General features: G+C 40.5%; 2 protein-coding genes across 2 annotated transcripts in view; one reads left to right on the forward strand and one right to left on the reverse strand.

Moving 5' to 3' along the window:
• LOC109915258 (rho guanine nucleotide exchange factor 37-like) overlaps positions 1–12,531 on the forward strand; it is a 256,581-nt gene that overhangs the window by 69,916 nt on the left and 174,134 nt on the right. The gene's annotated exons all lie outside the window — the stretch shown is intronic.
• On the reverse strand, positions 50–5,105 carry tlr22 (toll-like receptor 22). Its single transcript, XM_020518663.2, has one exon. It carries the CDS (start codon positions 5,091–5,093, stop codon positions 2,256–2,258), a length of 2,838 nt encoding a protein of 945 aa, XP_020374252.2. The 5' UTR covers positions 5,094–5,105; the 3' UTR covers positions 50–2,255.

The raw sequence follows: 12,531 nt of genomic DNA on the forward strand, positions 1-12,531 counted from the left end.
GACCCTTCTTCTGAAGAAGGGTCTAGGCCCGAAACGTCAGCTTTCCTGCTCCTCTGATGCTGCTTGGCCTGCTGTGTTCATCCAGCTCTACACCTTGTTATCTCAGATTCTCCAGCATCTGCAGTTCCTACTATCTCTGAGTAAGTGAAAGACTGGGCTGTGCTAGTTGGCATATTTTTGATTCTTGCCAGTTGTCAAACCGATCAACCATTCAAGACTGGAACGTATCAAAGTTTGATCTTGCAGGCTATTTGCGTGGTAAGGCATATAAAAAAAGTGTGTCTCATAGCAATAGTTAGCTAACTTAGGAGCAGGAGTCATCCAATGACTGGAGGTTGGGATGGAGCAGACTGGTCACCTGTTTTGGTGTGATCCTTAGACAAACCACGTAAACCGTGTCACTTGTGATCATAAGCATTTCACGGGTGGGCCCGTGATGTAATGTTATTATTGCATTATTTTTGTGATGTACCTTGGTTATTGGACTGTGACATTTTCACTCTCCTCAGTGGGCCACAATTGAATGCTCAATTATTTTCTAGCACGAGGCTAGTGGACTTTGCTTCTGTGGATATGTCCTGACCTTGGGACTGCCTTTGCTTATTGATATCCAAAGTAAATTTGGTGAACCAGGGAAGGTGGAATAATAGCCTACTGCGTGCCTGATTGTGTGTTTGATGTCATGTTGATTATTTTTCTTAAGGTTAATACATAATAAAACCACCTTTCTTTCATTGAAGAAAGTATTGTAATTGTTCTGTATTGTTTCTAGTGAACTAATTGACAACATTTTACTTGGATAGAGGTATAGCCTCGTGCTAGAAAATAATTGAACATTTTGTTATGGCCCACTGAGGAGGATGAAAATTTCGGAGTCCAATAACCCCTGTTCACCTGGTTTTAACAAAATAATTTGAAGTCCATTGCCATTTCTACCTCATATACCATCTCATGTGCCACAGTTAGATAGCATCTCACTTGTCCTCTGCCAGAATTCAATTTCTCCAGCCTTTCCCTATAACTCAGATCTTTGATACCAAACATGAGCTTTGTGGCCATTTCTGTCTATCATTTGTTGATCAGCTTATATTTTGTCTAAATCATTTTGTAATTTCTGAACAACCTCCTTTTGATCAATTTGGACAGTTTCACAACTACTGACGTAAATTAAACACTTTTAAATCAGGTTTGCTAGTAATTGAAATTGAGATGATTGCTTGAAAAGTAATTACTGAAAAAGAGGAATTGGCATTTTGCAAATATTTACTGACATTCTGTTTGATTCATGTACACAGGAATAACAAAGTTCTCAATAACAACATTAACAATACAGTATCTTCTGTAAATTGCTTTTAAGAATAAAATCATTCTCAAGATTGTGATGGTGTGATGAGGTCAACATGTATTATATAACTTTAGTGCAAGTCAGTCATTGTAATAGCCAAATGAGTACTGTGGTCACGAGTCTAAGACAGAAGCTGGAAATTCTGAGGCTATTAGCTAGCTAACTTCCTAATTTCCTAAAACTTGTCCACGAGACATAAGACTGGAGTCTGATGAAATATTGTTCTTGTCTGGATGAGTGTGGTTCCAACAACATCTCAAAGCTTGTCACCATCTAAGTCAAAGCAGCATACTATTTAACATTCATTCCCTCCAGTACTGACACCCAGTAGCAGCAGGTTGCATCATCTACAAGATGCACTGCACTAACTCAGGAAGCCATGTTCATCAGCACCTTTCAAACCTGCAGCCATTAGAAGGACAAAGGCAGCAGATATATCAGAAAGCTACCACCTTCAAGTTCTCTGTCAGCCATTGTCTTGGAACTATCTCACTGCTTTCACGGTCAATGGATCAAAATCTTGAAACTGCCCTCCTAATAGCACTGAGAGTGTACCTAAATACCATATACTGCAGAAGTTCAAGAGTCAGCTTAACACCTTCTCCAGGCCAGTTAGGGATGGGCAATAAATGATGGTCCTGCCAATGACACTCAAGTCCTATGAATGACAAAGTGCTGCATTCATGTAATGACGGTATTCCCTCAATGCTTTTAGGCAGCGAGTTACAGAACTTTATCCCATCAACCTTAGCAAGGACTTCAAATTTAGTTTGTAAATTTTAATATGTGTTTTATTCTATAAGGGTTATATTTGTTCCTAAATTAAACAACTGTAGAAAGTAAATGTTTGTTGGAACTAATGGTGGAAACGTGAGTCAATCACAGAAAAAAGTGGGTTTTCATCTTTCCATCATACTATTGATGGAATCTGTTCATCTGTTTTCAATGCTGTATGAAGTTTATGCCAAAACAAAGCTGTTCCCTCTTGATGTTGAGGCCACTGCAAATAGGTTGTCTTTTTCACCAGTTTCCTCATTCTATGATATGGGGAAAGAAGATCTGGTGGTATGTCCTCTAGAAAAACCAATATCAGTACATCTTTCCGTTCATCAAAAAGCCGAAAACTTGCCACCTGAATTTCTCTGGAACACCATTCACTTTCCAAAAAATAACGACTGATAACGCATATTGTTTTCCTGCTCTGATAAATGTTGTCCACGATGTTATCAATGATTGCTCTCCCAGGTTCGAAATCTCGATGGTGGAGACATAAAGTCCATTCATTGTTGTGTTCCAGATTTGGCAACAACTGGTTTAAAACCCATTGTTCATCATGTGTGTTATAAGAAATAAAAGCATCATACTTGTAGCTTTGTTTTTGTCCCCTCTTACGATTATTTTCATAGATGAATGCCAAGAAGAGATAATAGGCATATACAATGTGCCATCTCCAACAATGATAGGTAAAACTTACTATTAAAGTCAATATTATGACGGCAGATGATGAGATGTAAAGCAAAAACTGAAAATGGATAAAACAAGAATGTGAATTAAAATTAAGTAGTTTCGTCCCCTTAAGATTTGGTGGGTAAGCACAGGTGAACCGATCGAAGTATATCACTTGAGTTTGATTTCCGGAAAGGGACCAGTTTTGAAACCAAGAATTATCACATGCACACATATAAGGGTTAGCTCTAAGGTCCAAAAATAGAAGTGAAGGTACTGCTTCTATATGTGTTTGATTCACAAGACCGATTTGATTACCTGTTGCCCTAAGAAGCTGCAAATTGATCAGCCTTGCATGCGCCAGGAAGTCTAGGTTTTGCAACTGGACGTTGTTAAGATGAAGTTCAATTAGGGCAGGCAACTGCCGGAACAATTTGAAACTAAGGAATTTTAAAGCATTGTTACTCAAGTCCAGGAGAGAAATGTTTGATGCATAGCAAAATGTATTAGAATCCATGAAAGTAATGACAATATTTCCCGCATGGAATTCTTTCAAAGAATGTAACCCTTCTAGGAAGTTTACTGGAAAATTCCGGAGACCATAATGAGCCTGGCTGTTTATCTCAAGATATTGCAAGGACTTCAGCGCAGTAAATGGTGCTCTGTTTAGTTTTTGTGATGATGAATAGGCGAGATGGTTGCCAAATAGTTGAAGATGCTTCAAGGATTGAAGTGGTGAAAACACCTGGCTTCTCAGAGTATCAGCAGTTAGTTTGTTAGAGCCCAGTAACAGTTGTTTTAAATTCGAAAGTCCGTCAAAACTTGCTTCTTGCAGGCCCATTAACTGGTTGTCAACCAAATTGAGATCATGTAGATTTTGCAAGTAAATGAATGTGTGCTTCTTAATCATATTCAATTTGTTTTGTCTAAGATTAAGAATTTCCAACCTTTTCAGAGCGGAAGAGAATTTGTCTATTTCTAGCAGATAATTGTTACCTAATTGTAATTCTGTCAGTTGAATAAGCCCAGAAAATGAAGATGATTCTATTTTCGTGATCTTATTTCCAACAAGAAACAGTTGCTTCAGTTTAGCAAGGGATATGAAATCGAGGGAATTTATTCGTTCGATCTGATTGAAGCCGAGATCCAGACTTTCCAAACCGCGCGCACCCAAAATGGCTCTGGGCACCACGGTCAATTCATTACGAGCCAGGGACAATAATCTTAGAGAAACGGAATTGTTGAATACAGAGCTTGAAATATTCTTTAATTTATTCAGTGATAAATCTAGATGCTCCAAATGTACGCATGAATTAAATACATCGTTATTTAAGGAGTTCAAGTTGTTGCCACTGAGATTTAAAACTCTTACATTTTGGTGCAAAATGCAGGTTTCCAACAGGAGAGGGTCCGTTGGTTGCAATCGCAAATTGTTCAGTTGAATGTTCTCCAGTGACACGTTTTTTATGCTTGCAAGAAGTACGCGTATCTCAGATGACTGCATGTGAATTCCTCCTAAAATTAATTTCTTCATCTTTTTTAAAAAAGATCCGTCTTCAACGTGCAATGCAACAGATTCATTACCCCCTACGAGCGAGAGATCCAGAGAGAGGAGACCGTCCAGAACGCCCGTTGTCACATTGAAGGCTATTAGAGGATTCTTTGAAACATCTAGTTCCGTTAGGGTTCTCGATACAAAAGAGATGTTCTGGGTGGTGAAATAGCTCAAACCGTTGTCTCCTATATGCAATTTCTCTGCAGCAAAGGCGTTAAATACACAGCTCACTTCCTGCAACCGATTTAACATATTAGAGGTTAGATTAATCAGTTTCACATTCATCAAGCTGGAAAAGGCATCAGGATCAATCCTTTGAATCATATTGTCGTTCAGTAACAATGTTGTGAGATTCCCCAGGCCACTCAGCATATTTTTGGTTAATACCCTTAGTTTATTATGCCCAAGATCCAAATGCCATAGATTGGTTACGTTTCCGAAAGCCAGTTCTGCAATATCGCGAATGATGTTTTTCGATATGTTCAATACTTGTAGTTGCGATAAGTGGCCGAAGCTGGATTTCTGCAGACTGGCTATTGTGTTTTCGGACAAATCCAAGTTTGTTGTTTTGGTCGGAATGTACAGTGGGACCTTGGCCAAGTTCATCCTGTAACACAACACTTTCAAATTTGTGCCAATGAGTAAGGAGCCGTGCACTTGGCAATCATGCAGCGAGAAGCTCATCACTTGCGGTCTTAAATCGCGATTAAGGGAAACCAACACCAGTAAAAGTTTAACAAAACGCATGGCTACCACGATGATCGATAAAATTGTCGCCTCTGACTTGGCTACTGGGCGTAAGGAACTTCCGCGACTCAAACTCAACCACTCCCTAAATCCTTATATTATTTTTTCAAAACGTTTTGCCATTGCTTCCGCGTTTAAAATGCGAGGCCATTTTTGCTGATTGAATGAATGTCATCTAGAATTCACAAAACTATTGTTCGCTTTACAACCGATTTAAAAGAAAATCACGGTGAGAGTGCAATTTTGTAGAAACTCAATTCTACACTGTCACTTGTCGTCTGGTTTCTGTAGAAGGGAAAACATCTCAATTAGCACAAGCGATTAAGATTCCGATCAGTTATACATACAGCGAAGTGTGAGCGAAGCAGATTGAATTCATTTCTTCCTATCAGTGACTTGCTGACAAATACAGTTATTTTTGCACTGATAACGGAAAACCACATGATAAATGAGATATTTGGTAAATTCTCAGATGAGAGGGCAACACTGAAAATGAAACTGGGAACAAAGCCAATTTTATAGGGATGGAAGTTTTTAAAAATTGGCTGAAGGGAGCCGCGTGGATTAGTTAGAGAACTGATGTCGAACATCGGAAATAGTACCGACTAGAAAGTCCCGGGGATGCTGAGGTTCCTACTCTACGCGACCAAGTTGATTAAGAAAACCAGTGCAATTTGTTCAAAGTCACAAACAATAAAGTGGTGGGGAAGCAAGATATCAGGTGTGACTGGTGGCGCACCTGAGTCAGTGAAATTGGACGGGGATCTCCAAAACAAATATTATATGAAATCGGTAAATAGAACATCGGGAGATATAATTTAATACATATGATCAATTCTGTAAACTGAAATGTGAAATAGGTGTCAGATATGTATAACGGATACTGCACTAACAGATGAGAGGGATCTGGCGATGATAAATTTAGTACTTTCCAAATGGATTTTCCAATTGACATAATTCAAATAGAAAACAAGTTTAACAAATTTGAGCAGCAAGTTAAGAAAAAGCAATTTAGTTGTGTTGCTTGATCAATAAACATAAGTAAGAAAATGTTCTGACTTTACTTTGAACACTAAAAGATATGTCATGGAGGTGATGTAGGAAAGGAGACAGGAGGGTGACAACATGAATAAAAAGAATAATTCATAAATATTATGAAATAAAGTTTTGCTCCATAGATTTGAAGGATGAACTGTTTAAAAATACAAGATATTAAATGGTATTGACAACCTAAACTGGGACAAGATAAATCAAGAACAAAGGGCCGTGATTTCAACCAATGCAAGGATAATCCGGGAACAATACCAAAACAAACATTGTCATATAAAAAGTGATTAGCAATTGGAATGTCCTTCTGGATGAAAGATCCATGCAAAATGAATTAAGATGTGACAAATGGCCTCTCTCATTTTCACCTACATGACTTTGTGAAAGTTGTGGTGTTTTTTCAATGCAAAGGATTAAAACAGAAATCATATACCATCTGTTTCTGAAATGCCAAAATTGTGGATGAAGCATTCAATGTATGTTGTACTTGTGCATTAATTCTGTTCTTGCCAGCAATCGCATTAGGCAAAACCAAATCTGTCATCTATTTCGGGTTCCTTCTTCAAATTAACTAGTGCCAGAAAGTAACAGCTTTTAAAAGAACCTGGTTGCCACAAACAAAACCTCAAGGGATCTATTCCTCTCCACCTATCCTCTCCTCTATCCCTCTTCTATCCGCCTCCCACTCTCTCCCTATTTATTTCGGAACCCCCTTCCCCTCCCCCTTTTCTGATGAAGGGTCTAGGCCCGAAACGTCAGCCTTTCTGCTCCTATGATGCTGCTTCGCCTGCTGTGTTCATCCAGCCCTGCACCTTGTTGTCTCGGATTCTCCAGCATCTGCAGTTCCTACTATCTCTGATTCATTATTTTTCTTACCTTAGCATGGACCCAGAAGCGGGCCTGCTTTCAACTCCATGTCAATATTTGAGCTGTTGCCACCAATACTCCACACAACCACCAGCACCCAATGTCTTTAGCCTCTCAATTGTCACTGTGCTGGTGCCGTACTAATCCATTTCAACCACTGTAATACCTTTCCTGTGCCACCAGCACACATCATGATTATACAAAAGGATCAATTTCACATCTTTTCACTATCAGTTTAGCATGATCCTAAATCATATACAAATCAACGCATCAGCCCAGAAGCTTTTGCTTTTTAGGAATGCCTTGCTAAAACATTTCCTCTTGGATTTGTCAATTAAGTCACCTTTTCCTTACTGAAGTAATAAGTGGAAGGCAATACTGCAAGCATATCTTTTTTCTCTTGAATTCGTATCTTTGCATCATAGGAGTGGTACAGTGGCACAGTGGTTAGCACTGCTGCCTCACAGTGTCAAGGACCCAGGTTTGATTCCATCCTTGGGTGACGGTTTGGAGTTTGAACATTCTCCTTGTGTTTGCATGGGTTTTTGCCAGGTGTTTTGTTTTCCTCCCACAGTCTAAAGATGTGCGGGTTAGGTACATTGCCCACGTTAAATTGCTCTGTAGTATCCAGGGATGTGCAGGTTAGGTGGATTAGCCATGGGAAGTGTGAGGTTACAGAATTGGGGGATGTGGGGTTGTAGTGGGTGGGGTGCTGTCCGGAGGGTCGGTACAGGGCCGACTGTCCTCTTTCTGCACTGTAGGGATTCTATGATTCATGTCATTATTGTACCATGCAACAAGTTTCATACACATCATTCAAATGCAAAGAATTTGCCTATTGAAGCAACTGATGCCATTGAACACAAGTGAATGTCGATAATAGTCTACTCCACTATTCAAGAAGATCGTGGCTGAACTGTTTGTATTTTTAATTGCATATTCCCATCGCATTCCATCATAATCTTTGATCCCATTGCCTAACACAAATTCATCTACACCGACTTTAAAGTATTTAATGATCCCACCACTGCTTTCTGAGGCAGAGGTCCAGGTGACACAACCCTCTGACAGAAAATATTCTCTTCATCTCTGTTCTAAAATAGTGACTCCTATTTTTTAAACAGAAACCATTAGTTCTGAACTCACCCACAAGGGTAAACATCCTTTCTATGTCCACTTTATCAGATCAATCGGGGTCTTACATACATCAGTCAATTCACACCTCATTGTTCCAAAGTTCAGTAGAAACAAGTCCAGTTTGTCCAAGCTTTCTTCGTAACATGACCCATTTATTTCAAATGTCAATCTAATAAACCTCATCTGAATTGCGTTCAATACATTTACATTTTTCTTTAAATAACAAGATCAAAATTGCACACAGTATAATAGATGTGTTTCAGTTTTGTCCTATATCTCTGAAGCATAAAATATAGCAAAGAATAAGATTCTCTGAGCCATCTGTACTTCCTGGTTCAATTCTGCGTACTTCAGTAAAGAGTTTGCTATTTGACTGTTTAAGGGAATACAGGTCTCAGATCTCCTGTCAAAGGTTCCGTGCTGACATGGATTTTCAGCCATTTCAGGGTTTCAGTGCCAAAGCTCAGCTGTGGCAAGTATAAGCGTAATGAACAGCTGGTGCTATTTATTTGCTGCTAACAGGAAATATCTGTGATGGATATGTGTAGTTTTTGTAATGGAATGGTGAACACGCCCACAGAGCTACGAGAAAGTAGCTTTTAAGACAGATTTATTTTCATATGCTTAATGAATTAGTGAGGAGACATGGGGCAGATTTGAGGATGGAAAACTGAGCTAGATACATATTCCAGCAAAAATAATGTCAGTTTGTAGAGTTGTCTACTCAAATCTAGGCAGGTGTAATAAAATTAGCCGCTAACTATGCGGTGATATTATACAGTTACTTTTTCTATCACCACCACTTCATTTATGGTCATAATGAGCACCTTAGTTAAAAAAAAAATCAACATAGCTGGACACTGGAAAAGGTAGGTATAGTCTTAAACAATGACTTATAATTTCCTACTTTTGCGATTAAATTTGGATTTTTTCCATTTAGTTATTGACTGTTGTTTCAGCATCTATCTTGCATCTTTATTTAGAATCCTTTGATTTTGTCACCTCAATTAATCTACAGAGGCCATGAAGTTTCCATTACAAATATATCTCTGTCTGTGCTTTTTATGGTGGAAGAGGGAGGAGAAATCAAGAGGGATAGATTTATCAGGCACTACAGGAGCAGTTTGATCATTCACCTAATCGTTATCCTATTGTCATATGTATAATAGTAGATACTCCTCATTCTACTTGACCAAGAAGCACTGCTTGTGATGGTAATCATTAGGGAAGCTGGCAGTAAGAAGTGCCACATATAGCAATCTGCCCTATGGTAAATCTCCACTGTAGGTACTGCACTGCCTGGGGTTGTGAAGGTTACTATCCCCAATTTTATGCCATCAAGTAATTGTAAGTTGCTGCTGAGGGTATCAGTAATATTTTCCCCATAGCTGTGAACAGATAAATCAAACAGATCACAGATGCCTTTTTTTAAGCAGGTCAGTTTATTGACTTCTCGAAGATGATGTCTTCATTTTGAATACAGTAACTCAATTTATGTTGTCACAAATTTAAATTGTTCTCCTTTGGATTCAGAATTGGCTGACCCTTAGAAGACAAAGGGTGGTAGTGGACGGAAAATACTCAAAATGGTGCTCAGTTACGAGTGGTGTACCACAAGGATCTGTTCTGGGTCCTCTTCTATTTGTGATTTTTGTAAATGATTTGGATGAAGGAGTGGAAGGGTGGATTAGTAAGTTCGCGGACGATACGAAGGTGTCTTGAGTTGTGGATAGTGCGGAGGGCTGTTCTAGGTTACAAAGGGACATTGATAGGATGCAGAGCTGGGCTGAGAAGTGGCAGATGGGGTTTAACCCTGAAAAGTGTAAGGTGATTCATTTTGGAAGGACAAACTTGAAAGCAGAATACAGGGTTAACGGAAAGTGTGGCAGTGAGGAGGAGCAGAGGGATCTTGGGGCTCATGTCCACAGTTCCCTGAAAGTTGCCACACAGGTGGATAGAGTTGTTAAGAAGGCGTATGGTGTGTTAGCTTTCATTAATAGAGGGATTGAGTTCAAGAGCCGTGGAGTTATGCTCCAGCTGTACAAAAGCCTGGTTCGGCCACATCTGGAGTATTGTGTCCAGTTCTGGTCGCCTCATTACAGGAAAGATGTGGAAGCGTTGGAAAAGGTGCAGAGGAGATTTACCAGGATGTCACCTGGAATGGAGGGAAGGTCTTACAGGAAAGGTTGAGAGAGCTAGGGCTCTTTAGAACGACGAAGGATGAGAGTTGACTTGATAGAGGTGTACAAAATGATCAGAGGTATAGATAGAGTGGACAGCCAGAGACTTTTTCCTAGGGTGCAGGTAGCTATTTTGAGGGGGCATAGTTTTAAAGTGAGTGGAGGTAGACATTGGGCAGACGTCAGTGGTAGGTTCTTTACTCAGAGAGTGGTCGGGGCGTGGAATGCATTGCCGGAGAGGGTAGTGGAGTCGGCCTCATTAGGGGCATTTAAGCGGCAATTAGATAGGCATATGGATGATAGTATAAGGTAGGGGTGGAGATTAAATAGACCTTAGGATTAGGGTAAAAGTTTGGCACAACATCGTGAGCCGAAGGGCCCGTACTGTGCTGTGCTGTTCTATGTTCTGAAGTTGGTCAATTAATAGGATTGAGAATTTTTTCTTACTGTCATTTCATATTGGGTCTGATGTGAGGTCACATGAACCAATTGGCACCATTTGGATTGGACCATCCTGCTCCCTGACCATTAGGTCACTGCTGACTTTTCTTCTCTTGGTTCTTCCCTCTTGTGGACACTCCCGCTCGCCAACATTCCCAGCTGCTGCTGACTCTCACTTCCACTGAGTTGCCCGTCAATGATCATATCTTCCTCTCTCATATCCTCACTGTCACCAACTCTCCCTATCATTGACCCATCCTCTAACTGACACCTCCTCATACTTCCTCCTTCTCACTGACCCTGTCTCTGACCGATCCTCCTTCTCATTGATCTACCCTTTCATCGACCCTCCATCTGATTGGCTTGTCCCTCCCACTAGCTCTGCCTCTCATCAAACTTGTCACCGAGCCCCCCTCTAACTGGCCCTCCTTCCCAATGACCATTCTTCTACCAGATTTTCTTTACCACTAACCCCGCCTTTTTGCTGACTTTCCCTCTTGCTGACCCTCCACATTACAGGCAGGACTCCCCTCCCACAAACGCTTCCTCTAGTTGATCCTCTCACCAGCACGACCAGTAAAAGACCATTCTCCCTGATAATCCTCCCACTTGTGACCTTTCCTTTTGCTAACCCTCTCACTGATCTCCCTTGTTGTTGCTGACTCTTGCTTTTAAGAAGTTGCTTTCTCACCAATACTCCTGTTCACCGACACTAATGCTTACTAGCTGTTCCTCTCACTGATCCTTCTGGTCACAACCGACTCTCCTTCTCATTGACTATATCTCACCGTCCTTCATTGTCACTGCTGATTCTTCCTCTCACTGACCCTCCCACTCTCTAACACTCCCTCTGTCCAATGCAGCCTCTTACAGATCTTCCCTCTTTCCACCCTCCCAGTCACTGTGAACTTTCCGTCTCGCTGCTGACCCTCTGTCACTGCATTATTTCTCCAGGTTTCAGTTTACCTCCACAATTCTGCCAAAGCTACTGTTCCTGCCTCATGTGTTCATCTCCTGGGGCAAAGTGGAAGGAAGTGATGAGCAGGAGAAGTGGGGAACATGAATTTCATAAGAGGGAAGATCGTAGGCAGGATTTGTGGTGACCAGGAGGTAAATGAACAGGATTGGTGATGACTAGGAGTGGGAGAAACAGTGATTCAGAGGGCCAGGGAATGGGAGGGTAGGTGATTAGGAGGGTAGTGAACTGGAAATTTGGGGATTGGAAGAGGCAGTAATCAGAAGGACTAAGGAGTGGGAGGTGTACTGATCTGGAAAGTTGGAGACCAAGAGAAGCAATGAGCCAGAGGACCAGAAAATGGGAGAGGCAGCAAGCTGGAGGGTCAATAACGCCATAAAATTGTGAATGAGAATTTTGGTGAATGGAACAGCCAGCAAGCTGGTGGGTCAGTAAGTGTAATAACTCTGGAAGTCTGACTTTAAAGGTACATCATCTATTGTTGAACAGCAAAATAAAGCCACAATTCATAGCATACATATGCTAGCCCTAGCCCGCGACAGACAGTGAAGGGTGACTTTACCCCAAAGTGTTATCTCACATGACTGAACATTTTATTTCCATCACTAAATCACCATGGTTTTCTTTTTTTTTCATTTATTAGCCACCACTAATAAATCACCTGTGTTTCCAATTGAATAATTATGTGCAAAGGCTGTTATGGGCATAGTGTCTGCTTTATTTTCTTTATATCCAGAGATACTCTTACACACAAAAACAAAGTTGCTGGAAAAAACTCAGCAGGTCTGGC

This window comes from Rhincodon typus, chromosome 12 (genome assembly GCF_021869965.1).
Source record: "Rhincodon typus isolate 14 chromosome 12, sRhiTyp1.1, whole genome shotgun sequence".
Taxonomy (NCBI): Eukaryota; Metazoa; Chordata; class Chondrichthyes; order Orectolobiformes; family Rhincodontidae; genus Rhincodon; species Rhincodon typus.